At 45.9% G+C, this 24071-nt stretch overlaps 1 protein-coding gene across 1 annotated transcript in view; it reads right to left on the bottom strand.

Annotated features, from left to right (window-relative positions):
* Positions 1–1825: 1825 nt before the first annotated feature.
* Positions 1826–24071, bottom strand: part of GPC4 (glypican 4) — a 105934-nt gene continuing 83688 nt past the window's right edge. The window contains exons 3-9 of the mRNA XM_059157471.1: positions 21822–22213; positions 10712–10877; positions 5821–5951; positions 5533–5679; positions 4800–4936; positions 3999–4174; positions 1826–3888 (exon numbers count right to left, since the gene is read on the bottom strand). Of these exons, the coding sequence (XP_059013454.1) occupies positions 3686–3888; positions 3999–4174; positions 4800–4936; positions 5533–5679; positions 5821–5951; positions 10712–10877; positions 21822–22213 (1352 nt within the window). The 3' untranslated portion in view covers positions 1826–3685. The remainder of the gene's footprint in view (positions 3889–3998; positions 4175–4799; positions 4937–5532; positions 5680–5820; positions 5952–10711; positions 10878–21821; positions 22214–24071) is intronic.

Below are 24071 nucleotides of genomic sequence, written 5' to 3' on the forward strand. Positions count from 1 at the left end.
GCACAACCCTGCTTAGCTTCCGAAATCAGAGATCAGGCACGTTCAGGGTGGTAGGGCCATAGACTGGACTATGTTTTTCTAAAGGGAGTCCTTCAGTTCAAGGTTTGTTCTTGAAAACAAATCACCTCGATTCCTGGGCCAAAATAAAGAAAAATCCCAAATGGGGTACCACTGAGCAGCCAGGTCTTTAAAATGGGACTCCGCATCTTTAGGAATCCCTCAATAATGTAACTGACCTAGAAAACAGGGGAAAATCTCCATATTTGCTTGTGTATGTTTAAGGAAACTTTGGAAGATATATATAGGCATATACATATACATACATATATGCTTTCTTCCAAATTTTCCATATATATATACATACACACACATCAACTAGTAAGCTCAGAGTGTGGGGTAACTGGACAGGTTGGATGTGGGAACAGGAGGAAAACTTTCCCTCTATATCTTTATGTAGATTTTGGTTTTTAAACCCTGTCATAACATTACCTAATGGAAAGCAAAATTAGACAAGTAAATACTACGTGGATTGGCCTTACTGATGGGCTGGAATTCCTAGATTACCACAGGTTATCTTTCAGGGATTTTGCACTTCTGTAAAGACTTCCAGAAGAAAATAACTAGGAGATTAAAAGTAGAAATTGAACTTGTGCAATAAAGTGTATCCCAGAATGCACAGGTGTATTTTCCCCACTAGGTTTGAAGTTGAAAAAAATAGTTTTCGGCCCTTGTTCCTTTATTTCAGTGAAGAAAGTTGTATTTGGTAGTTGCGCATGTGCACAGGTCCGGTCACTGACTTCCCACACTTTAGCTCTGCAAGTGGGTGCATTCTGCAGACACCAAGGGGCAAGCAGAATTTTGCACATCATCATCCACATCTATTTTTATGTCCGTTCTAGAATCACAAACGACAAAATCTTCACGTAAACTGTTAGGTTTCGAACATGCAGGGACGAAAGTTTTTAACTGCACGTCAATTCTTTGTACTTTTGTCTTTTATCAAATAATAGGTGCTAATTACGGACTGTTTTTGAAATAAAATGTAAATCTGAGAGTCGTTAAAAATGTTTTTTTCTTGAGGTACAGGGTGGTAAAGTGTTGGAAAGAAAAAATAATTTCCAAATGACTTTGTAAAACACAAAGTCACATGCTATTAACAGAGACTTTGGAAAAGGCAGGTCTACCAACAAAGCTTTTATTCTACCTCATACTCTGAACTCTTAAGATTTTAGAATATTCAGCTTGCGTTTATTCTTTCTTACGGGGCAGGGGTGGGACAGGGTGCAAGGGTGAGCCTGCCAGCTGGTTAGGAGCCAAGAGTTATCCAGTCAGATCTGAATGGAAAAATCTATGATTTGTTTATTTCATAGTTCAAGTTCAAAAGCAAGAGACAATTTAAATAATAAAAGGGTAACAGGAAAAAATGCAAAGAAAGAAAACAAATCAGTGAGAGTCCAGAAGAACCTTCAAGAATATTTAATTCGGAAAATGTTATTGGTGTAGAGAAGTTGACTGAAAGCAAACAGCTGGGCAGAGTTCAAGGTTTTAAATTAAAAACAACTCACAAGGTCTACGGGGATAACTCTTTGAGCCACATTTTGGAGACCAGATTCATTTCTACCAAGTCAAAGTAATAGCAGTCTAAGCTAAAAAGGAAATTCCTCACAACTGAGGTAGTTACTAAGTATCAGCACATTTTCCAAGTTCTCACAAGGCAGCTTAGCTATTTACAATTCATTTTTCCTCATACATAAATGGAGCACCTTTTCAATTTTAGGTCTTCCGTGATTTAAAAAAAAAAAAAAAAACACTTATACACACCAGCCAGAATATGCCTATTTTATTAACATCATGCTTTAATAAATAACTGCATACTTCTAATAAAATTAAGCCTCTGTTTACAACAGCCCCCAATATTCCATGTTGACCATTCTTGAAGAATTTGGTGTGAAAAGCTGAATGAAATGTAGACCCTGAGCTATCAAGTAATTATGTTTCAATATAAAAATAGAGAATTAGTCTAACAACCGAAGATTCAACAGGAACACAAACCACCCCTCCGTGGGTGTTAGCTTCTGTGGCGTCAGAGATCTGGCTGCCTAACACAGGAAGAGACTCGCAGGATCTTCCCTCTTTGAAGACTTTCTGGGAACTCCTTTTTCAAGGGAGCTGTTCCATTCTCATGGTTTTATAAGCTGTCATTTGGTAAGGATACAAGGAACGGGGTTGTCTTTGGCCTGGGCCAACAGCTCTGGCCTTTGCCTTTGCCAGATCCCCATGCCACCCCCAGAATCGTGGCTAAGGGTCACCACTAAGCTATTGTCTTCTGGGCTCGCTAGTCCCTCCCGTCCGCCTGCCAACAACGACAACACGTGAAAAAAGCCTGGACCCCCAGACGGCCCCAAGCGGACTTCTTGGCTGACAGGGTAGTAGTACATGGCCGTGACCCACAGCAAGCCCTTTGCCGTTCTGATCAGATGGGCCAGGGGGAGCCAACTCAAGTAGGACACTTTAGAAACCTTGTTTTACAAAAACAGGGATCCAAAACCAGACGCAAATGCACAGACGAGAAGTTTGCTGGAGGAGTGCTGACAGCTGTTTGGGGCGCCCAGACTGTACCCCGGTTCTGGCTGGCCCTCAGAGAGTTCCCTATTCTACACGGTGGGTGAAACAAGGGGGACCAAATGAGTTTCTTGGTCACTTATTTCTGCCTTCGGGATAGGAAATCAAAGCAGGTCAGTGTGGACATGAAGACCAGCACACAGCGGCTTGCTAAGTTGCTTGGATAAGACACAAAAAGACAAAAACCCACCCCCTAAACTACGTGTGAACGTGTGAGAACTCAGACATCTGGAACGCCTTCTATATTCCTAGGGAGAGTGAACTGAAAAGGAATCTTCTTCTAAGTGGGTTCTGCTCTAAGTATAAGCGGGTTCGAGAAACGGACCTGTGATCTTAGTCTATGTAATTCAGTTCAACCAAGACGAGTATGGTCTGCAGTGTCTTCCAGTCCCCGACTATCGGGGAAGTAGAGCCTTCTTGCATTGAAGCCTGAATCCAACCTACCAAGCGGCTCCGAAGCCCCCTTGTGCCTTCACACTCTGTCCTAACGTAATAATAATAATAAAAAAAAAATCATATCCACTCCTCTCCAGAGAAGGCAACCCATCAACAGGGATAAATGGACATTTTACTGCTTGTTGGGCTTTTTCTTTTAATAAGATAACATGATAAATAAACCTGCTTCTGTACAGCTATTTAATATTTCAGAAATACGTACATGTTACATGCCAAGAAAGGACCCTGGTTTTCTTGTAAGAAACAAGGTGAGATCATAATTGAAGGAGGAAAAAAAAACCCCACAAACAAAAAGAAAACAAACAAACAAACAAACAAGAGTGATAAAATCACAAATGCACAACTCACTACAGTTCTGTACCTACACTGTTAGCCACGTTTAACATGATTCTGGGAGAGCAGGAACCGCCTTTATACATACAAGTCCCTTTTCCCCACAAAACTGAATGAAAACACAAAGTCGGCATTTTTTAAACCAGTGGCCACATAGTAAAAACTGTACATCGTTGTCCATTCATTTAAAAAGCAAAGTCACTAGGATGGTATAAAAGTGATAACCGGTGCCTTTTTAACTTTTTGAAGAGAACTTTTTCTCTACGATTCAGAATTATCTCCACTCTCTCTGCATGACCAGGAGCAAGCTGCAGAAGACAGCGAGAAGGTAGGGCTGGGCCCTGGCAAGGCCGCCAGTGCCGCTGGCCTTATCGATGGCGCTCTTCCCGGAGTGGTCGGTTGCGTTGTACTCAAACTCCGAAGGGCACTGCTGATACTCACAACCACTTCCACTTCCCTCTCCACTGCTCTCATCACCTAGTTAAAAAAAAAAAAAAAAAAAAAAAAGGAACATGCATTTCATTCCACTTGTTCTCATCACATGGTAGACGAGAACGAGGTGTAAGTTTCAAACCACAGGTGCTTACTGATATCAAAGAAGTCCACATCGTTCCCATTGTAAGCGTTCTTCATTTTACTGGTCATAACCCGAAGAGCCATGATCTGGCGAAGGATCAGTATGTCTGGTTTGCTGGTGTCCACCTGGACCTCCGGATTACTGCCCTGGTTGGCTAAGCCATTTCCCGTCACCGCGAACAAGTATCTGAAATGGAAAATGACCCCGTTAAGATGATCAGTAAAGCTCAAAGTCGCCGAAGATCAGACAATTCTGCCTTGATTCTAGTATCCCCACTGAGTGCAATTCAGGGGAAAGTTGTCCCATTTCTTGTTTCTCCACTTTGACGGGGACCTTTTGGAAAGCTACTCCTTTTAACAGACGTTGGTGGGTCAGAGTCAAGGGCCGATACAGTGGGGACTTAGGAGAGTTACTGGGTATGGAGGGGTGGCTACATAAGACATCACCCACGAAGAGAATGAGGCCTTTGGCGGAACTGGAGCTTTAAGAGGCCAGGCCGGGGGGCTGAGAATCATAGGCATTAAAACCCTGGAAAGATGATGCTACCAGAACCCTGAGTTGCAGTTCTCGTGCTGGACCAGAGCCACCATCTCAGACCTCTGGCCCAGGACTCTCCGCAAACAGCCGGGTGCCTTCCCAAGGCTTGCAGAGCAAAGCCTGTTCTTACAACATTTAGAAGCCAACCATGCTATTGCTACCCACTGTCACGTACTTCATGATGCCTCCCGCGAGTGACAACTGAGTGGCCCCCGTGCGAAAGGCCTGCGAGGCTACCATGCAGGGAGACCGCCACCCCACTGCCCGCGCTGACCTGCTCTTGCCTCGCCCGTTCCAGCAGTCGTCCTCGTCGCCGTGGCCGGCGGCCATCCTTTCATCGCTGCAAACGTTGCTGGGCAGAGAGGACCAGAACTTCTTGGCCTGTTTCAGCTTCTCCTTGACATCAGTAACCTCATGGGGGAGGGGGAGGGGGAGGGAAAGAGACCTCTGTAAAAACACGCAACAGCCTACACATGTGTCTTTTGATCATCTCTAAAGTAGCTCCAGAGTGCTAGGCAATTCCTTTTCAACTCGAGTCACAAGAGAAAAACGCAGATCAAATTTACACAGGAAGAACAAACCCACTCCAGTGAACTAATGGTTGGAATGCAGGCCCCGAGGGAGCGGCGCAGACCCACTGTCCACTCTCCCTCTTCCTCGCAGCTACCGTCTGAGGCCCGCCAGCCTCCAGGCCCCGCGGGATGAGGAGACTTTCTCAGGGGATGCCTGCTTCTCCCGCTGCGCCAGGGGCTTCTTGAGAACGAGGAGGCGTCCCATCGCTCTGTGCCTCCCTCTAACGGGCACAGTAGATGCGCCGCGTTTCCTAACAACGTACGGATTTTATGAGCCAGAAAATGAGAGGCAGATTTATGGACATCCACATGCAATCTGCTTGGAAAGTTTCACCTGAAAGACCCGCAGTTGACAGACGTCCAACTAAAACTGCATTTGGAGCAAATGCTTTTGGTTGTCATTAAACACGCCCATTCCTGTGCCAAAGTGCTCACCAGTCGGTCTAAACTCGTGCCAGCCGCCGTGGTCGGGCGTTCCTCGGGGTGATACGGTCTGAAGCGAGCGCTGAAAGCCCCCTCGGAGATGGAACGGGAGGTCCGGCCGGCCGGGAGGGGTTTGGGGGGCCCACATCCCTGGAAAACCTGCATCGAAGCAAACATGGTCACATTAGGGAAGGTGCGTCCCAAGCCTGGGGTGGGGTCGGGGGGGGTGAGGGGAGGCTGTGAAGAGGGGTTGGCGGGGAAGGCTCTGCCTCTCCTTGCCAGTTATCCTGCCTTCGTTACCTTCTGAGACACTTGCACACTGTTCTCCTGCATATTCATTATAGCGTCGGAAATCTTCACGTCGATGGGATCCATGACCGATTCGATGTTGAAAGGACCCTCGAGCCTCTCTGCCACCATCAGCATCGCATCTAACAGGACATTTGGGGAAAAACAATACAGCACAAAAAGTAAACCGTGAGTTCGGCTGTGGGTCATCAGTCTGCTTATCTCACCCCGTCTTTGTTTCGGGGGGGGGGGGGGTTAGGGGAGAACGCACGTGTCCTGATCAACTCGGGTTTTTACATCCGTTTCTATGAACACCAAGCTGCATTTAGTCACCGTGTATCACTAGTTCTCTAAAGGGTGAAATGGCCAGGTGGATGCTTTATTCCAGAGAGGAAACCCAATTGGGAACATTCTATTACACTGATTATTCATTCCCTGTGTGTGTCGCTGGCTGTAGCTGTGAGGCTCTGCACTAGCTCCCGCAGACAAACCTGCGGCCGGGGGCACAACAACATGCCACTTCTGCCAGTGACTTCCTGGGATCTTTTCATTTAGGTTCCATTTACAAGACTCAGAAACATAAATCCGTTAAAATCCTGGCATATCATTTGCTTTCTTTCATTTTTTAAATGAAACTCTTTCAGCTCCTTGAGCGCACAGTTGGAAAGTACAAATGACAGTGTTCCGAGAAATTCTAATGACTTTTCAAATAATGAAAATTTGAAAGATCCAATTTTGTATTAAGATAAACTTCCCATTTCAAACACAAGGGCCTCGATTTAAAGCAAAACTTGTGCCTCTTTTCATTTGGGTGAGGTGACAACAGAAGACACAGTCCGCAAAAAGCCCACTGTGAGTCTTCGTGGATGACCCTGCGAGTCACCTTGGCCTTCTGGAGGAGTCTAGAATGTTTTAGTACACGTTGAATCTCTTAAACAAAATATGTGGTACTTGTTTTTCTGCCGTACATGTTCGTGGGGATATTGAGGCTTAGTACTGTTGGCTGATATTTCCTGGTTCGAAACCCAATTCGAGGAAACTGGAAATGAGGAAAAGGGTGCTTCACTCTGGACAAGCACTGAACTTTTCCACTTGTCCGCTCTCCTTTTAACTCTGGTGCTTAAGGCCCGGGAGGGAAGGCTCTTTAGGCCCACGTTATCCACAGTCTTCAGGTAGGCCGAGGATAGCTCCCAGCAAGGAAGGCTAGTTTCCAGAAGCCTCTATGCCCTTCTCAGAGAAGACTGCAGGCCACCATCATCTTCTACCTCAGCTTTCTGGTGTAAAGGACTTTGGGCAGCAGCCTGTTCATGAAACCCAATTTGATCATCAACCTTTCACCTTCCACCTAAAACAGACCCAACACAACAGCCGAAGGCATAGGGGTCATTTCTCTAACAGATTTCCCTGAAATGCACTTTTTTTGAAAAGCAGTCACAAATGAAGTTTCAGACTGCATTGTGGTAAGTACCAATAAAGGAACGCTTCCTACCTCTTAGTAAAGGCTGCCGGCATGAACACAGCATCGTACCAGAGGGGAAATCGCTTCAACGTGTTCATCCTTGTCAAAGCGTCAAGGACTGCCACGTCCAGAAAGCACATTCTTTGTAGAGGAAGTCGCTTGCTCCAAATAAAAATATTATGAATAGACAGATAATCAACATCCAAAATGCAGAGGTTTAAGCAAGGGTGGGGGATCCACTGCATTTTGGAACTACTCATTCCCCTACTGGTGAGGAAAGGCGGATCACTAATGTGTTTGTGAAAGACTGAAAGGAAACATAAACCCGATTCTTCTGGCTGTTTGGCGTCTTTGTCAACTCTGGGAATGGAGGGAAGCCGGGCCTTTGTTGGGGCCGGTGCCATGGCGTCCTGCACAGGGCGGCTGAGGAATGCAGAGAGTGGCCCCTCCACGCCTGGGGGGGGGGGGGAGTCCCGCTTAGCTTTCAGTGCAGCCCTTCCCTACAAGTGGCCAGCCCCGATCAGAAGCCCTGAGGGAGAGCCGAAGATGGTGAGTCCAGGCTAAAGGTCTCTTATTTCCAGGATATCTGACCGGCCCCTGCCTCCTGCCAGCAGCCCTGACACCCCAACATCCCAGCATGGAAGTCCTGCAGGCCACAATGTGCGACACGAGTCAGGCTGGCTAGGCGTCAGGTGAAGGTTAAGGCAAACCACAGTACATGACGGAAAGCAAGGTGCAACGGAGCAGCATTTAAGCTCGTCTGGAAACTGACTTCATCCCGGTGGTGGCGGTAAGGAGTATTGCGTTGACCTTCTGAGCCAGCCTCTTACAAAACCGAGTCTGGGGTGTTCCAACTGTTTGGATCCATCTGGATCAAGGCTGGTAGCAACTCAAGAGAGGGAAAGGAGGACACAGCAGCAAGAAGGCAGAAAACTGAGCCTGTCTCTTCGGGGGCCTGGTCCAGCCACAGGCTTTTGGCGCTCAGGCTATGGGCAGGAGGTCATCCCCACCCGTCCACAGAGAATCCCCTTCACACCAGGCAAACTGAATCCTTTCGCGCTGTGCCGCCAGGACTCACAAACCCCCATCTTCAGGCTCACGACCCACTGGGAAAACAAAAGGCAGTTTCCCGACTTAACCCCAAGATCTGATTTTAAAGAAGTTGGGGAAAAAGCGCCCATCACCATTCGTTAACTGCAGTCGTTTAAAGGGGAAAGAAAAATTCTTTGCGAAGGGGGAAAAAAAAAAAAAAGAACTTAGAGCAGAGGCATGTAAATTGGGACTGAATTCTACAACCACAGAGCAAATTAAACCCTGGTGAAAATTCATAAAAAAGCACTGGGGATTAACAATGTCTGTTACCCCTGGCCTGTGAGATCAGCTTATGGGACAGAAAGAATAAAATACCCATTAAAAATTAAGTTTAGATACAATTATATACCCCATCCCTCCAAGGAGGATCATTTCAAAGAACTGAGGAAAATGGATTCAGAAATCCTATCAATTTCCACTCGGGTTTAATTCTGTTTCTTGAAAGAGAACAAACGTAGTTTTTTTTAAAACTCTCAACAAGAACAACCACCGCAACTCACTCCTCCTTGCTTGAAAACATTAATTAAGCGAGCCACAGTGCACTTTTGATTTGACGTGGATCTGCAAACTCTTTGGGAAAATGAGCATGAGAGAATTTATATTTTAATACAATGAGTTACAGTTTCTGCCAGACACGTTGGAACAAGAGAACAGTGCAAGGAACACGGCCCTCTGCCCCTCACTCGTGACCAGTCTCGTGACCAGTCCGTAGAAAGGTTGGCAAGACTCGGGGGCTGTCGCTCTGCACTGTTTGTATGGCGAATTCTCCTCCTTTTCCTGGAGAACGAGCACATTAGATGCTATAAAGTTAAAAGGCGAACCAATATTTACAAAAATGAATTTAGCAGAAGGGAACTTCAAATGTGGCATCTGGGTTGGGGGGGGGCGGTGAGGGTAGGATTGAAAAATTGAAAATTGAAACATCAACTTCCGATCTGGAAATGCCATGAGCTTTTATTTCCCGGGGTTGGGGGTGGGGGGAGGGAAGGAACAATTTTAAAGCCACAATTTCTCCCATGGCTTCCTTCTGGGCACGATGGGCCATCCATGCAAGAGCTTCTGCTGCCTCTGGCTACCTTTTTTTTTTTTTTTTTTTTTTAAAGATTTTATTTATTTGACAGACAGAGATCACAAGTAGGCAGAGAGGTAGGCAGAGAAAGAAGGAAGCAGGCTCCCTGCCAAGCAGAGAGCCTGATGTGGGGCTCAATCCCAGGACCCTGGGATCATGACCGGAGCCGAAGGCAGAGGCTTTAACCCACTGAGCCACCCAGGCGCCCCCTCTGGCTACCCTTTCACAGGTCTTCTCACTTAGAGCTATTTAGGCTACAATTGTGTTGAAGTGCTTAACAGTCATATGTCTCTCTCTCCGCCCCCCTCACACCCCACCCCGTCAGTGTTCTCAAGAATCTGTTGGAGCCAATTTATTGATGCATTTGCAAACAGAGTTAATATAGTAATTAGCTCTCATGTAGACTAAAAAGTAAGAAGCCTTCTCTCCCGAGTCCAATCCCGTGTCCGAAAGGTGACAACAAATTGCACACACGTTCCCATGACGTGAACAAGGAAGTGAAAAACAGGTGCTTCTAAAGCCACTTATGTTCTGCAATTACTCAAACGTGACTGGGCGCTGGAGGAAGAGCTGAGTCTGTTTCGTGAGCCGTTTAGGTGTGTGTGTGCGTGTGTGTGCACACGCGCGTGTACAGCGCCACTAGCACAGAGGACCAGGAGCCCCCATGCCCATCATGGAGCTTTCAGGACTAAGCTGTGCGTTAAGGGCACATCAACAAACTCGACGGCCAGACCCTGTAAACAATCCTTCAATTGTCCTTTCCCACTGGTGCTGATGAATCCTCTTGGATTACACTGCTGTCTGAGCTGCCTAGAGCGCTCGCGTTACTGTGAAATCCTCTGGAGAAAGAGAACCCCTAGATTCCCTCCCAGTCAGGTTTCACTTGGTTCAAACATCCAACGGGCATTGGGCCACTATATAGAAGGTTCGGTCCCAGGGTGACAGGTGATTTCAACGTTCAGTCAGTAACGACCATACTCTAGCATTTACAGTGACACAAACCTATGATGAGTAACTAAAACAGACCTTTCGGGGAGGAAATGCCAAAAAGTCACATTCTCTTTCTGATACCTTGGTATTTGATAGGTCTGAAATTTTCCATACCAGCACCATCAGTTCAAGGGAACACTTACCTGTAGAATGGTGCAAACTCCAAGTACACGTAGAACCCTGGCATCCCATAAATAAGGCACAGAAGAACTTTCATGGACGATAATTACAATATTCCCCGTGCCTGGAAGCTGAGCTCTCTCTGGCGACACAACTCCCTCCCCCTCACTCACCTATGAAATTGTTCCATTCAAAATCAAGATCGCCTTGGTTGGCCAGGCAGCCTCTCATGATGTTGGAGCAGTAGTTGTAACACGGCTTGACACTCACGAGCCCCTGGCAGTGGGAGCAGTAGGTCATCTTGAGCAAGGCCTGGGTACACTGGGCTGTGGGATTGACCTAGTTTGGGGGAAGACAAATACAGTGGTGAGGCAGCAGTAACAGATGACTTTGAAGGTTTGGCCATGAATTCGACTTAGAATGAGCTGGGATGGATAACACCGAGCAGGCCTGGCCTGTTACTTGTAAGAGGCAGATTAGAGAGAAGGAAAGGGTATGCTGGGAAGAAGGTGGGTGGGGAGAGAGGGAAGAACACCACTTGACCCTTAATAACCCAGGGACACTCACTTCACACCCCGGAGACGCCCATGCTCCCTCCATCCTCACGCTCACTCTCGCTCATTTTATGTGGCTCAATTGTTCTGAAGTCCTCAAGTCCTTGTACACACACGGTTCCAGGATCAGCCAGGAGACACAGGCGGAGAGACGACCTTCTCCTGCCCACTGTGCATGGCCTGCTGTGGCCCCTACCACCAGTGTCTTCCTTGGGCACTTAGCCCACCAGCATCGAGGTGTAGCAGGGTCCCTAGTGTATGATCCCTTCAACACCAGTAGCTGTGCTGAAGGCAAAACTCAAGGTCTTCTGCAGGCAAGAACGTGAATACAGGGCGCCTGGGTGGCTCAGTGGGTTAAGCCTCTGCCTTCAGCTCAGGTCATGATCTCAGGGTCCTGGGATTGAGCCCTGTGTCGGGCTCTCTGCTCAGTGGGGAGCCTGTTTGTCCCCCACCCCCGACTTCCTCTCTGCCTACTTATGATCTCTGTCAAATATATAAAATCTTTTTTTTTTTTTTTTAAAGAACATGAATACACTTAAACTTGGGCTGAGGTGAAGCCCTTCTGAGGCTTGGGAACAGTAAAGCAGAGTGCTCAGGCAAGGCTCAATGGAAGAGAGGAGACTTTGGTTACACTGGGGAGAAAGGGTTGGGTTTAACTGGTTAGCTGAAGGAAGACCACCACCACCAGGGAGAAGGCCAAGTGCCTGGGGCTGGCTGCCCAGGAAGGACTGTGTGCGTGGCCAGAACTGAAAGGCACACGAAGACCAGGCAGAAACAGATACTATTGGGCAGTTCATGAGGAAGGGAAGTCACAAGGGTAAAAGTGATACTGGCCACCCTCCACGGAGAAAAGAGGCTTCTTGTCCCCTTCCGCTTCTCTCCAGGGACACTGAGGCACACAGGAGCGCAGGCCACCTGCCCTGCATCTTCATCAGTGCGTAGGAAGGATGGTGGCCAGCCATCCCGCCCCGCACTGGCAGCTACCCTGGGGGTTCCCACCCTCCTGTTCTTTCCGCCCCACCCTCTGCTTTCCCAGTCGCTATCAAAGGATTAGTGCGTTCCCCTCTTATCAGTACCCACCAAGGTCCTGAGCAAACTTATGATAGCAGATACCAGGCAGGGAACAGATGCTGGGATGAACTTCACCTGCCGTGGAGTGTGACTTGAGACACTGCTTATCAACACTACCCTTCGGAACAGGAACAAGGGATGAGAACTGTCAGGAGGAAACCTGAACACCATTGGCTCCTATCTGATGGACACACACAGCCCGCCTCTTATCCCCACCAGAAGGCCAGCCTGAAGCGGGTGGGGCCGGAGCCTCCAACAGCAAGGCGCTAATTGTGTAGGTCAAAGTCAACACCCCCTCCCAAGAAGGAGGATTTTGCCGCTGCAGTTTGAACCCAGGCCCAAATGAGTCTTTTCATTGTGCTTTAATGGGCAGTGAAATCTTGGCTACCTGATACCCTGGGGTGGGGGGGGTGTGGCCAGTCTGGAGGGCTAGATTTTCTGGATAACCAAAAGTTCACTCTTTTATAGTCACCAATAGTTAGGACTTCAACACCTGCCCATCCTACCCCCTCAGTTTACAGAGGAACACACAAGCCTGGAGGCAGGAGGTGGTTGGAAAAGCCCAGGAGCGCAGAAGTCAGGGTTGGGAGGGGCCTTAGAGGTCACACCGTAGGACTCTCACATTTAAGAGATGAGAAAAGCGAGGCCACACATTTCCCAGACAGATCACGTTTCCCTGCCTTCTTCAGCACAGGCTGTGAAACTCTCATCTTGGGTACACTGGTTTGCCCCTCCATTGCTAAGGTTCAGTTCCACATTGACCATACCGCTAACTGGCTGGATTTCAGAGAGTTGAAGAGTTAGTGGGTAAATGCCTACGAGAGACTGGAGAAGAACCTGTGGCATTTGTTGGATACTCTGCTTCAGCAGAAACCATGCCCTACTACGGAAACATTCACAAAGCTCAAGTGTCAACAACTAGTCACTGAGCACCTATCTCGTGTTGGGGATTATTCTGGAATGTACTTGTGATTAGGTAGCAAGCAGGAATCTCTGTATTAGAGCGGGGAACCTGCTCCCGAAAGCACAAACACATTCCAAAATGGTATGGGCCTGTAGAAAATAAGCAAAAAATCTAAAATCATGGTAGTTTTATTCAACAAATGTGCCCCTCCCCCCTCCCCACCACCAGCTTTCTTTTCGTAACTCTTCATGGTCCGCTTTATTCTTTGTTCCACTCTAAGTCAAATCTGTGTTGCAGCAGGCCCGGTCTGCACAGGTTGGTGTCTGCTCAAGGTTTAAAGCCCCGGACCAAACAAAATGACACAGTAGAGTTTTATTAAAGGAAGATTATGAAACTGGGTTTGGCGGACAGTTTCCACTTCGTTCGCTGGCTAAGTACTGGCTCGTGCTCTGCATGTGACCAGTTGTCTAACTACTAAAAACGATCATGAAGAACTCAGCTATAACATGTTATGGAAATACTAAATGCTGGAACTGAGAAGAGAGATGGGCAAGTTTTAAGAAAACAGCGATGGGCAAGGACATGCACAATACCCAGCTGGAGAAAATCAGACTCAAGTCTTTGGCCTCAGGACCACTACCTACAGCACTATCCATGACTTCACATTATTCAGATTGGGAAACAAGATCCTTGTGTGGGAATGAGGCTCTGGCACAGAGGAGCATCGTGGTTTTTTTTTTTTTTTTAAATTTCATTAGAGAGAAAGAGAGAGCAAGCATAAGTGAGCGGGAGGGGCAGAGGGAAAGAGAGAAGCAGGCTCCCCGCTCAACTGACTGAGCCACCCAGGTACCCCTGAAGAATGATTTTAACACAGTCAGGAAATGGAAAGAAACAGGGGTCCCCTGTGATGTTCACCCCCAAGATGTACCAATAATGTGACCACCCCCCAGGCCTTAGGTCTAGGTCCCCAATCTCATGGACCCAGCCAAGCTCAGGATGGCAAACCCAGGATGCCAAGAACCACTTCTCCTTTTTGGCTCTGGAGTACCCACTGGAGAAACAAAATGGTTGCTTATCTTTGAATCCTCAAGGGCTTCATTCTGGGGCTTTATTTATTTTGAACAGAAACTCAAGTACAGGGGCACCTGGCTGGCTCAGTTCATGAGCCCAGGGTCCTGGGATGGAGCCCTACGTCAGGCTGCCTGCTCAGAGGGAACTCTGCTTCTCCCTCTGCCTCTGTCTCTCCTCCCACTCGTTTGCAAGCTCTCTCTCAAATAAATACAAACCCTTAAAAAATTAGAAATTAAAAAAAAAAAAAAGAAACTCAAGTTCATTCACATGTCACTCCCTCGTAAGCCTCAAAATCAATTGTTGGAGTCCCTAAATAACCTACTAAAGTACATTTATGTGGGGACCCAAGTCCAAGTGGTAGATCCTGCACGTGGGGATTAACACAAGGGGCAACTATACTCCAAGGTTGCCTTTTAATCGTCAGTTATATATTGATGCTCTGTGGCCCAACATGCCGCTTAAAATGTTCAACATAATTATTCCTTTGCGCCACAGCTCTTGACTAACATTTGAGGTTTTCCTTCTGTTTAGAAGCCTCTGTTGAGCCCCAATGCCAGTAGGATTGGGGGGGGGGGGGTTGTGCTTTGCTAAAAGGCACACGTTTCAGACCTCTCTTACAGAGTAGTTATTTCTCTAAATGACATTTAGAAACAAAGGAGGCAAAACTGTACTCCCTTCCCCCTCTGAACCACTAACACAAAGAATGAATCCATGGTCTCAGGAAAAAATGTTTATTTTGCTTCTATGGTTTCACGATCATGAAGAATCTTCATGTCAAAACCAAAGAGAAGGATATTCTACGTCAGAATTGCCTGTCTACTGAGAGCTTTTATTGATGTTATTGATATATAATAGTTAAAACAAACTTACTATGTGCCAGGCTCTCTTCTAAGTACTTTGCATGTATTAACTCATTTAAGTTTGCATGTATTAACTCGTGTATTAACTCATTTAAGCCTCCCGATAATCATATGAGAGGCATATTATCATTTCATTTTACACGAGAAAGCAGGGGTCAAAAGAGATTAAGGGACTCACAGGAGATCTTCAAGGGCAGGGCCAAGATTTGAATGTGGCCATTTTGGTTATAGAGCCCATGCCCTGGGCTTCCTTGATGTGCATCGGAATGGCTTCCTTGAGTAACTGCATTTCAGGAACAATGAAAAGAAACTCGAGGGCAGCACATGGAACGTGGTCCTTCTCCGTAGGGACCCGGACCTAGCACAGGGGAACCACACACAGCGAACGCTCAGCTAGGAGGCTGGATGGTTTTCTGGCAAGAATTTGCGGTTTTCAAATTTAGTGACCAAATGAAATCATTTTTACGTTGGAGGACAAGTTAGGATTCACCCACATGGCGGATGTGCTTGACTAGAGCCCTTGGATGAGATGACATACTGTTTAATGAACAACAAGGACTTACTCAGCCAATGCTCTATCTTCACAATGGGTCGAGATACCACAGGGATGGGGGATATATATATATATATATATATATATATATATATATATACATACATACATATACCACCCACCGGCTCCTGCTCACAGAGAATTCAAAAGCTCCAGTAAACACTGTTGCCCAGAGAGAGAAAAAAAGAGCTCACTTAAACAAAAATGCCAGCAAACAGTACATCTATCTCACCAAAGTTTTAATATTTTGAAAGACTTGGGGGGTTATGCAGTAGAGGTGATTAATTTCTACTAAAAAGTGGGATGTTATGTAAGAAAAGGGGTTTGACATTATTTATGTAAGAATGAGGTGGTCTGACTTGTTTAGTTTGGGGGGACAGTACAGTAGAAACGGGATATCCTCTGGACTCAATACTTCTTCTCTATGTCCCCAAATCAAAATCTATCTAAGTTACTGACCCATAATGACAAGATATTAACAGCCAATCTCCAAGTCTTCTAAAATCCTGCAAGACTGATCAAGGTCTTTCTAAGCATTGAAGTGCCTTGGGATTTTAGGAGGCTGTCTATGTTTCACAGTTTAAAAAAAAGTCAGTAGGAGTGTGGGGGGAGCGGGGGTTAGAATCCTCATTTCCCTTTTGTGAGACACTCGTTCCTGCCCCCCAGTAGACATCTGCACACCATTTTTGCTATAAAAAGACTCTACAGAAAAGTCTCCTTCCCTGCAAAGACTTTTAATAGAGATCGAGACTTTCTACTCAATAACCTGCGTTTTCTAACCACCACATTAAAAACTACCGCAAGCGGCCTGGGAAAGGAAAACTGCTGGAGAAGACCTCTCCGTGCAGCCTGGATTTCATTTTGGTAATTCCGAACGAGCCTTAAGCCACACTGCACAGTGATGGCAGTCAACACACTGCACTCAAGTTAAAAACACATTTCCTTTTAGTTTATTCCAATCCCTTACATACATTTGCTGCAACATTTTTTTGGTCTGCAAAGCCAATCGCCCCAAACAAAAAAGACCTAGATTTTCTCTGTTGCTTGGTAACATAAGCACCCAATCAAAATAAGGGGAAATATTTCCCCAAATTATGGGGGAAAAAAAGATAGGAGACCCAAACATGCTGTGAGATGTGATGAGTTTATTCAACAACTTCCTAGGGTCTTTTTTTTTTTTTAAGATTTTATTTATTTGAGAGAGAGACAGAGTGAGCAAGCGAGCAGGCAGAGGAAGAGGGAGAAGCAGGCTTCCCACTGAACAGGGAGCCCGAAGCAGGGCTCAATCTCAGGACCCTGGGATCCTGACCTGAGCCGAAGGCAGATGCTTAACCAGATGCTTAACTGACTGAGCCACCCTTGTGCCCCAACAACTTCCCAGTTTGAATTCACTGCACACACACAAAGAAAGAAGGATGAGTTGTTCCTAGTGCCCTGATAACAGAATTTTAAAGACATAACAAAATATGTGGAACAAACCAGGGCCCATTCAGGAGTATTTGTCCATGTGCTGTAGATAAAACAGAAGCATCCTTATATTAACCCTTAAAAATTTTTTTTTTAAAAAAGAGAGATTTTGGTCCTGAGAGTACGCTGTCTCAAGCCCTTAACCCTTTCCACGCGGTCCCGCCGAGCCCCACTTCCTCCCGCACTATCAGTTAGAGTCCCACCTTCCTCTTCTGGTTGTTTAAGGTTATGAGTGTAAACAAATACTCAGGGTTGAACAAGTGTCTACACCCAGCTTCTTAAAAGCTTTTTGGATAGAACTTTATTACAATGTACATTTATAATGATGCAGGAAATGGCAAAATAACTTGTGTAGTACTCTTATAGGTGTTGGGGCACTGTGAACAGACGGGATCAAAGGGCGGGTGGTGGGGGGGCATGGAAATTGTTCTCGAGGCAGGACAATCACTTAGACATCACAATGGTAAGGAACTGCTTTCTAATTATAGCCCCTGGAGTTTGGGGTGGGGGAGTAGACATAGTCCCATTATGTCAGTGTTAATTGAAACCATGAGAATGCAACTCTCTTTGGCACAGGAGCTATTCATTTTCATGGTGCATGGAACCACTCGTGCATTCTTCAAAGACCGCAACAGACTTCACCCTTCCAGGCAAAACTGCTGCTAGAGCAGGTAAATAAGCAATGCATCATGAACCATGACAAATAACGAAGGGCTAAGTCATACAGAGACGTATAGTGCCAGGGTGCTCTTGAACCATTTGTTGTTCATTAAAGGGACTTTTCTGCAGTTGCAATGGTAAAGCTCAGTGGAGTAAGCTGCAGTCACCCCATGTTTGGGCCCAAAATATCTGAAGCAAGGCAAGGATACTTGGACTGAGCCATGACTTTCCCTTGCAGTTAAGCTTAGCTTACTGGTGCCAATGGCCTTTAAAAGGCTTAGTGATAATCAAGTCATTGCTCAGCATTTACCTACAACCCTTGTGTGGCAAAAGTAATCTGGAAGAACAGGGCATCCACTTCCAAAGAAAAAGTGGGAACATGTTTTAAGTAGGCGGTAACTAAGCCAAGACCCCAGTGCTTCTCATACTTGACTTTCAGAGACATCTTTGTAGATGAGGCGGGTGAGGTCTTTAATGTTCTCCACTCTGAGTGGTCTTTTCCAAGCCCAAGTAATTCATTCTACTTGACACCAGAAGAAGGAATGTCTAGTTCTTCAGTTGCTCTAGTCCCGCCTGCAGATCACCCTTGGACAGCAACTGCAGACTTTGCTTCCAACATGTACAACTTGAAATAAGGCTTTGATAGTCGGATCATTTACTGTCTTCCCCATACTACGGTATTAAAATCTATTTGGTAGTCATACTCCAGAAATTAACGTTAATAAGTATTTCCTCAAATATCCAAGTGCTCCTTACATAATTCTAGCCAGAAACATTGCATAGATGAGAAATTTTTCAATAATTTGTGTTTTAACTCCTGTAGAAATTGACCTGATGCCTGAGTATCTTATCCTTGTGTCATTTAGATAGCATGACCCAACTTAGTCGGACGGTTTGATTTCAAATCAGTCCTTAAGTCTAGAAGAAGCTCAGTAGGGAAGCAAAACAGTACTAAAAAGTTTCCAGTTACAAATTCAACTTTTCAAGTAGACACAAAAGAGTATTTTTAACTAAACAATTGGCAAGCAATGTTTACTCAAAGTAAATTAAGCCTTATACCTTGTATTCATTGTATTCTCATATAACTACACAAACATCTCTTACGCCGATATTAGAAAATACAATGAACATAGACTACAGATCAATTCTGAAGCAAATTTAGGGTTATATTTAGAAAGGAACTTTTTCAAACAACTTAACAATACTAAGGTGCACAGGAAATCTCTTGCTTAAAAAAAAAAAAAATTCATACCAGAAAAAAACACCAGAAATTGTGACTCTTTTGTTCTGAGTCACATACTCTTTATTGTATAGTTAAGCGGGTTTGAATTTTATATACAAAAGCCAATCTTATGGATTTCCCACCATGAATTCTGAGAACCATGTCAAGAAGAATGGGACACGGGGAAGCCACAACTGCTCCCTTCTCCCTACCCTGGGGGGTGGGGTAGGATGGACAACAGCAAGCCTTCTAAGCCCTTGACTTTCTAAATCTGCAGTGAGGGGACCTGAGTGGCTCAGTGGGTTGAGTGACTGCCTTGGGCTCAGGTCATGATCCTGGAGTCCCGGGACCAAGTCCCACATCAGGCTCCCTGCTCAGCAGGGGGTCTGCTTCTCCCTCTGACCTTCCACCTCTCATGCTCGCTCTCTCATTCTCTCTCTCCCAAATTAATAAAATCCCTAAAAAATAAAATAAAAATAAATAAATCTGCAATGAAGGGTCTCTAAATCACTTCCTTATTTCATCTACTGCCTTCCACCATGAGCTGGAGTTTCTGGAACCTCAGCTCTCTGAAGCGGGACTCCCACCTAGCAAAGTGAAGTGAACCAGACTTCTGTTGGTTTGGTCTCCTCTTCACAAGAACTGAAAGAGGGATGGCTAATGGAAAGCAACCATTTTTTAGATGCTCGCAAAGGACATTCTACTTCATGCCTTTCTCTTTGGCTTAAGTGTCTGCGCGCGTGTGCGCGCTCTCTCTCTCTCATTCAAAGCACACGGCCCTGCCTCCCTGCCTGTTCAGCTGAGGATGAACACAAGGACTTGTTGGTGTGTTAGGTGAGCTACCATGTAAACAACTGTGCCTTGTTTTCAGGGATCTGAGATGAGCATCTGGAGGATTCCTAATGATTGCTGAGGTTGGCCAAAGTTCAGGAATCAGATTATTCCTTTAATTATAACCATCACCCCCCCCCCAACTTGCTCTCACCCACCTAAGGAGAGTATCAGGAAAAAAAGGAGTCAACAAGAACATGTTGGAAAGAACTGGCATTCCCTGAGAGTTCAGGTGCCTGGAGATGAGAGGGAATACACAGACCTGACAGAATAAAGGCGACCAATCAGCTAAGCCTCCTTTCTCACCCAGTCCTGGGATGGAACATCCTAGAAACACCTACTTCTGATGGTACACAATTCTTTAGAATCTCACCTTCACTGGACTAACCTCAAAGTTTCTTCTCTAACTAGGGTAACGCGGAAGCCTGGTCTGCTCAAGGCAGCCCTGATTGCCTCAAACGAGGCGGCACATGCCGTCTGGGTGGGACAGCTAATAAGAACCTCGCGGTTTAGACAGCAAGCATCCTGGTTTGGACCATACATTCCTTGGTCACCCGAACTCTCACGAACTCTCTCATAGGCCATCAGATTGATATTCCAGTTGTCTGACCACTCCCTTCAGGCCTCAAAACAAGGAGCTGCTTATCCTTCTGTCTGCAAGTTTTTGAGCGAACAGATTATAATCTGGCTTTTCCTTTGAGAGCTGAAATGTAACAGCACCAAGATCAGTCTTCCTAAGGTAACGTGCCCCAGATTACTGTTTCTTTGCTGATATCAAGTCATGGAAGGGTAAGAGGAAGAAAGGCCTTCAGGAAGTTTTCAAATTTCATTTTTTTTTTCTGGGGGAGCAGGGACTGAAGGAGCCAGAGAACTTTTTCCTCCCTTGAAATCTTGCTCAAAACTCTGCTTTGAGGGGCACCTGGGTGGGTCGGGCAGTTAACTGTACAATTCTTGGTTTGGGCTCAGGTCATGATCTCAGGGTCGGGAGATGGAGCCCTGTGCCAGGCTCCACACTAGCAGGTAGTCTGCTCTAGATTCTCTCTCCCTCCCCCTGCTTGCTTTCTCTCTCTCTCAAAATAGATAAATAGCATCTTAAAAACAAAACAAAATAAAACAACCCTCTACTTTGAAAAGCGAGAATAGCAAAGCTTCTCTGGTGCGGCCAGGAGGGAAAGGCACATCTCCCTTGCCTCTCCTCTCTGGAAGGAGGCCCCTGAACGACCTCCTTAGCTGGCTTCAGAGAACACTGTTCAGTTCTTTTACTTTACAAATGACGGAAATGTGCCCCACTGCACCTGCCCTTGCCTACCCAGTACGATTTTCATTCTGTCCATAATAACAAAGCTGCAAGTCAAGAGCACGGGGCACCCACTAACTGTCATAAAAAGCTCTGCCTTCTAAAGAGCGCTAAGTACACCTTAAAACAAGGAAACCCATACTAACGCATGTTCAATACGGCTCTAGACTGTAAGGCGGGGGCCCCAAACCCAGTCACTCAAAGCAAACAAACACGGAGCCCGCCTGCTTCTTTCTCTGGAGGGGAAGGAGAACAGGAGCTGAAGAGCATGGCCATGGTAGACCCACTTTGGAAAATTAAGATTCCAAAGTGAACATGCATTCTGCTTCCAATAATCGCTACCAGAGAAAGCACTGGAAAGAATGACATTTATGGGATGGTGTTCATCACAGCACGGTCCCTAACTCCAGGATGTACCTGTATCAGAACAAAGTGTGTGAGGGAAAGGCCAAGAGAAAGAAGAGAGCAGAACAGGAGAAAATGGAAAAATTCCAGCCCATGGAATTCTATTGATTTTCCAACCTCCCAAACTTTCTCCTTTTAAACTTATTTATTTGAGAGAGAGACAAAGAGAGAGCACAAGCAAGACGGACAAAGGAGGGAGAGAACCCCATGCAGACTCCCCACTGTGCTTGGAGCCCGACCCAGGGCTTCAACCTGCGGCCCAGAGAGCATGACCTGAGCCAAAATCAAAAGTCTGACGCCCAATCGAATGCACCCCCTTAGCACCCCCCAAACTTTCTTTTGAAATGAAACAAAAGAAACAAAGGCGTGGGATGCAGAGAGCACTTACCACAGAGACTTTGCTCACTACGTCTCTCGCGACTGCTAAGCCTTGAGCAAAAGTGCGGGCAGCGACAAACGCACGCGTAACCTGCAGCTTCAGTTTCCGAGGGACATCTCCGAAGGGCTTCAGCTGCTCCGTGTACTTGCTCACGCACTCCAGATACTCGTCTGTGAAGTGGTACTGGGAGTTAACCAGGCGGAACATCCGCTCCAGAAGGCGAGCCCAGAAGTCACTTAGCATTTCTTCCAGGTTCACGCTTCCCGCCACGTAGTAGCGCTTCAGCTCCCCAAAGAGATCTTTAAATAGCTCAGAATTTTGCATGTATAAGCGGCCATAGGTCTTCACGAACATGTCATTCAGGGATTTCTCTGCATTTTCCAGTAGTTCTTTGAAGAATTCTAAAGACAAAAGAAAAAAGGGAAGAAAACATTTTCAGTTATTAAGTAACAAAGTGTCTCTCAGGTCAGTTTGAAAGTTGGGGGAAAAAATGTCAAAATGAAATTGGAAAACACACTCATATATAAGGTGGGATTTCTTTTAATGTCAGTGAAAGGAAAGCCAGGTCACAAGCCACAAAGTCATGGACACGTGTTTACACCTAAGAGAGAGGGAAAATAATTATTTTAGACCAGCAACTTCTCAGGAGTCAATATAAAATACACACACATGAATGTAAGTACACACACACACACATCTCTCGTTCAGTCACAAGGTAAATAAAGAGCTGGATAAAAATGGGTACATGAGATCTAAAACACGAGGCCTGCCAGTACTTTCTACAGCAAGAATCAAAACCAAAGCTAACGATGCCTCCTAACTGAAACCTGACACCTGGACAGGTATTTTCAAAACATGTTATTTTACTCGGACCCATTTTTTTTTCCTTTTCTCCTTACATCTACGTGACACGCAAGAACACTGCCTAGTACATGCTGGAGGCCAAGAAACATAATGAAATACCACAAAAGCTAGCGCTGAGGTTTTCTGAAAAGAAGTTCTCAGGTGTTCCCTGTGACATTAGCACAAATTGGGGTATCCAAGTTGAATGTGGGTTCTTAAAGGATTCATATGGGAACATCATGAGATTCTTTGTTGGGGGAAGAGGGGGGGAAAGGGTGGGGAAAAGGGAGAGGAGGGATTCTGTGTATTTACAGGCCAACAGGAAAATAACTGAGAAAAATACGTAAGAATACCTAGTTATTCCACATTTACTTTCTGGCCTGAATGCTGAAAGATTTTAATCTCTTAAGTACAAAGAGCAAATTAGTTTTTCCTGAAGCTTTTGGGAGGCAATTCAAAGAAGGAAAGAGTTGATGGTGTATCTGTAACAATTATTCTTAATGAATCTATGGCTGGTATAAAAATAAACACTTCAAGATATTAAGTTTACAAGCAGAGAATGTAATAAATACTAAAGCGAACTAAAAGGACCACATTAAGAAAGTGCCTCCAAGAGAACATGGAGTAGAAGAAAAAATCTGGTGCCTCCTTTGAAGCCAGAAGAACATTAGCAATCTTCTCGAAATGCAATAGCGTGGCAGAGCCATTACCCATTATCTTCTTACGTCCGGCAGGCAAATGAGAGGCTGAAAACTACTTTCCAGTAGTCTCTCAAAACCTGCACTGAAAACACTGTAAGCCTTTTGGAAGGGGTGTGGGTGTCTCTGCATACTTCCAAGAGCTTCCATACTCGTGCCCCCAGCTCATTACCACATGGTGCCTTGAGCCCGGCTTCCCAAACTATGTGTGTTTTGTCTGTGGGGTATTTCTGTGGGGAGAAGGGCTCTTTCCTTTCCCTTTGGTTGAAGTTTCTCTTGTTTTGTATTTCCTGGGCGCTCTTCAAGGAGGAGAGGAGAAATGGAGTCCCTCTGAAGAGCTAAAAAGGGCGGGCGGGCGGGCGGTGGGGGGGAACCTGAGGAGAAGCATGCAAGTCAACTCGTGTCCTCCATTACAAGCACGGCCTGGTGTTTTTACCCAAGGTCACTCCCTGGAAGAAGACCAGAAAGTACGCAAGGAGCTAGGGGAACCATATGAAAAGCATTACTCAAATCAGGTACCTGAGAGGCCTCTAATTCTCTCCAGAATCCAAACTGATTCTCAAGTGCGGTCCCACGACAGGCCATCAGCAATACCACATCAGCAAGGCCCTTGTTAGAAATGCAAGTTCTTGGGCCCCACCCTAAACCCACCAGATCAGAGACCCCAGGCGTGGAGCCCAGCCATCTGGGATGCCGGTTCCCCTAATGTTAGAGAACC

This window comes from Mustela lutreola, chromosome X (assembly GCF_030435805.1).
Source record: "Mustela lutreola isolate mMusLut2 chromosome X, mMusLut2.pri, whole genome shotgun sequence".
NCBI classification, from domain to species: domain Eukaryota; kingdom Metazoa; phylum Chordata; class Mammalia; order Carnivora; family Mustelidae; genus Mustela; species Mustela lutreola.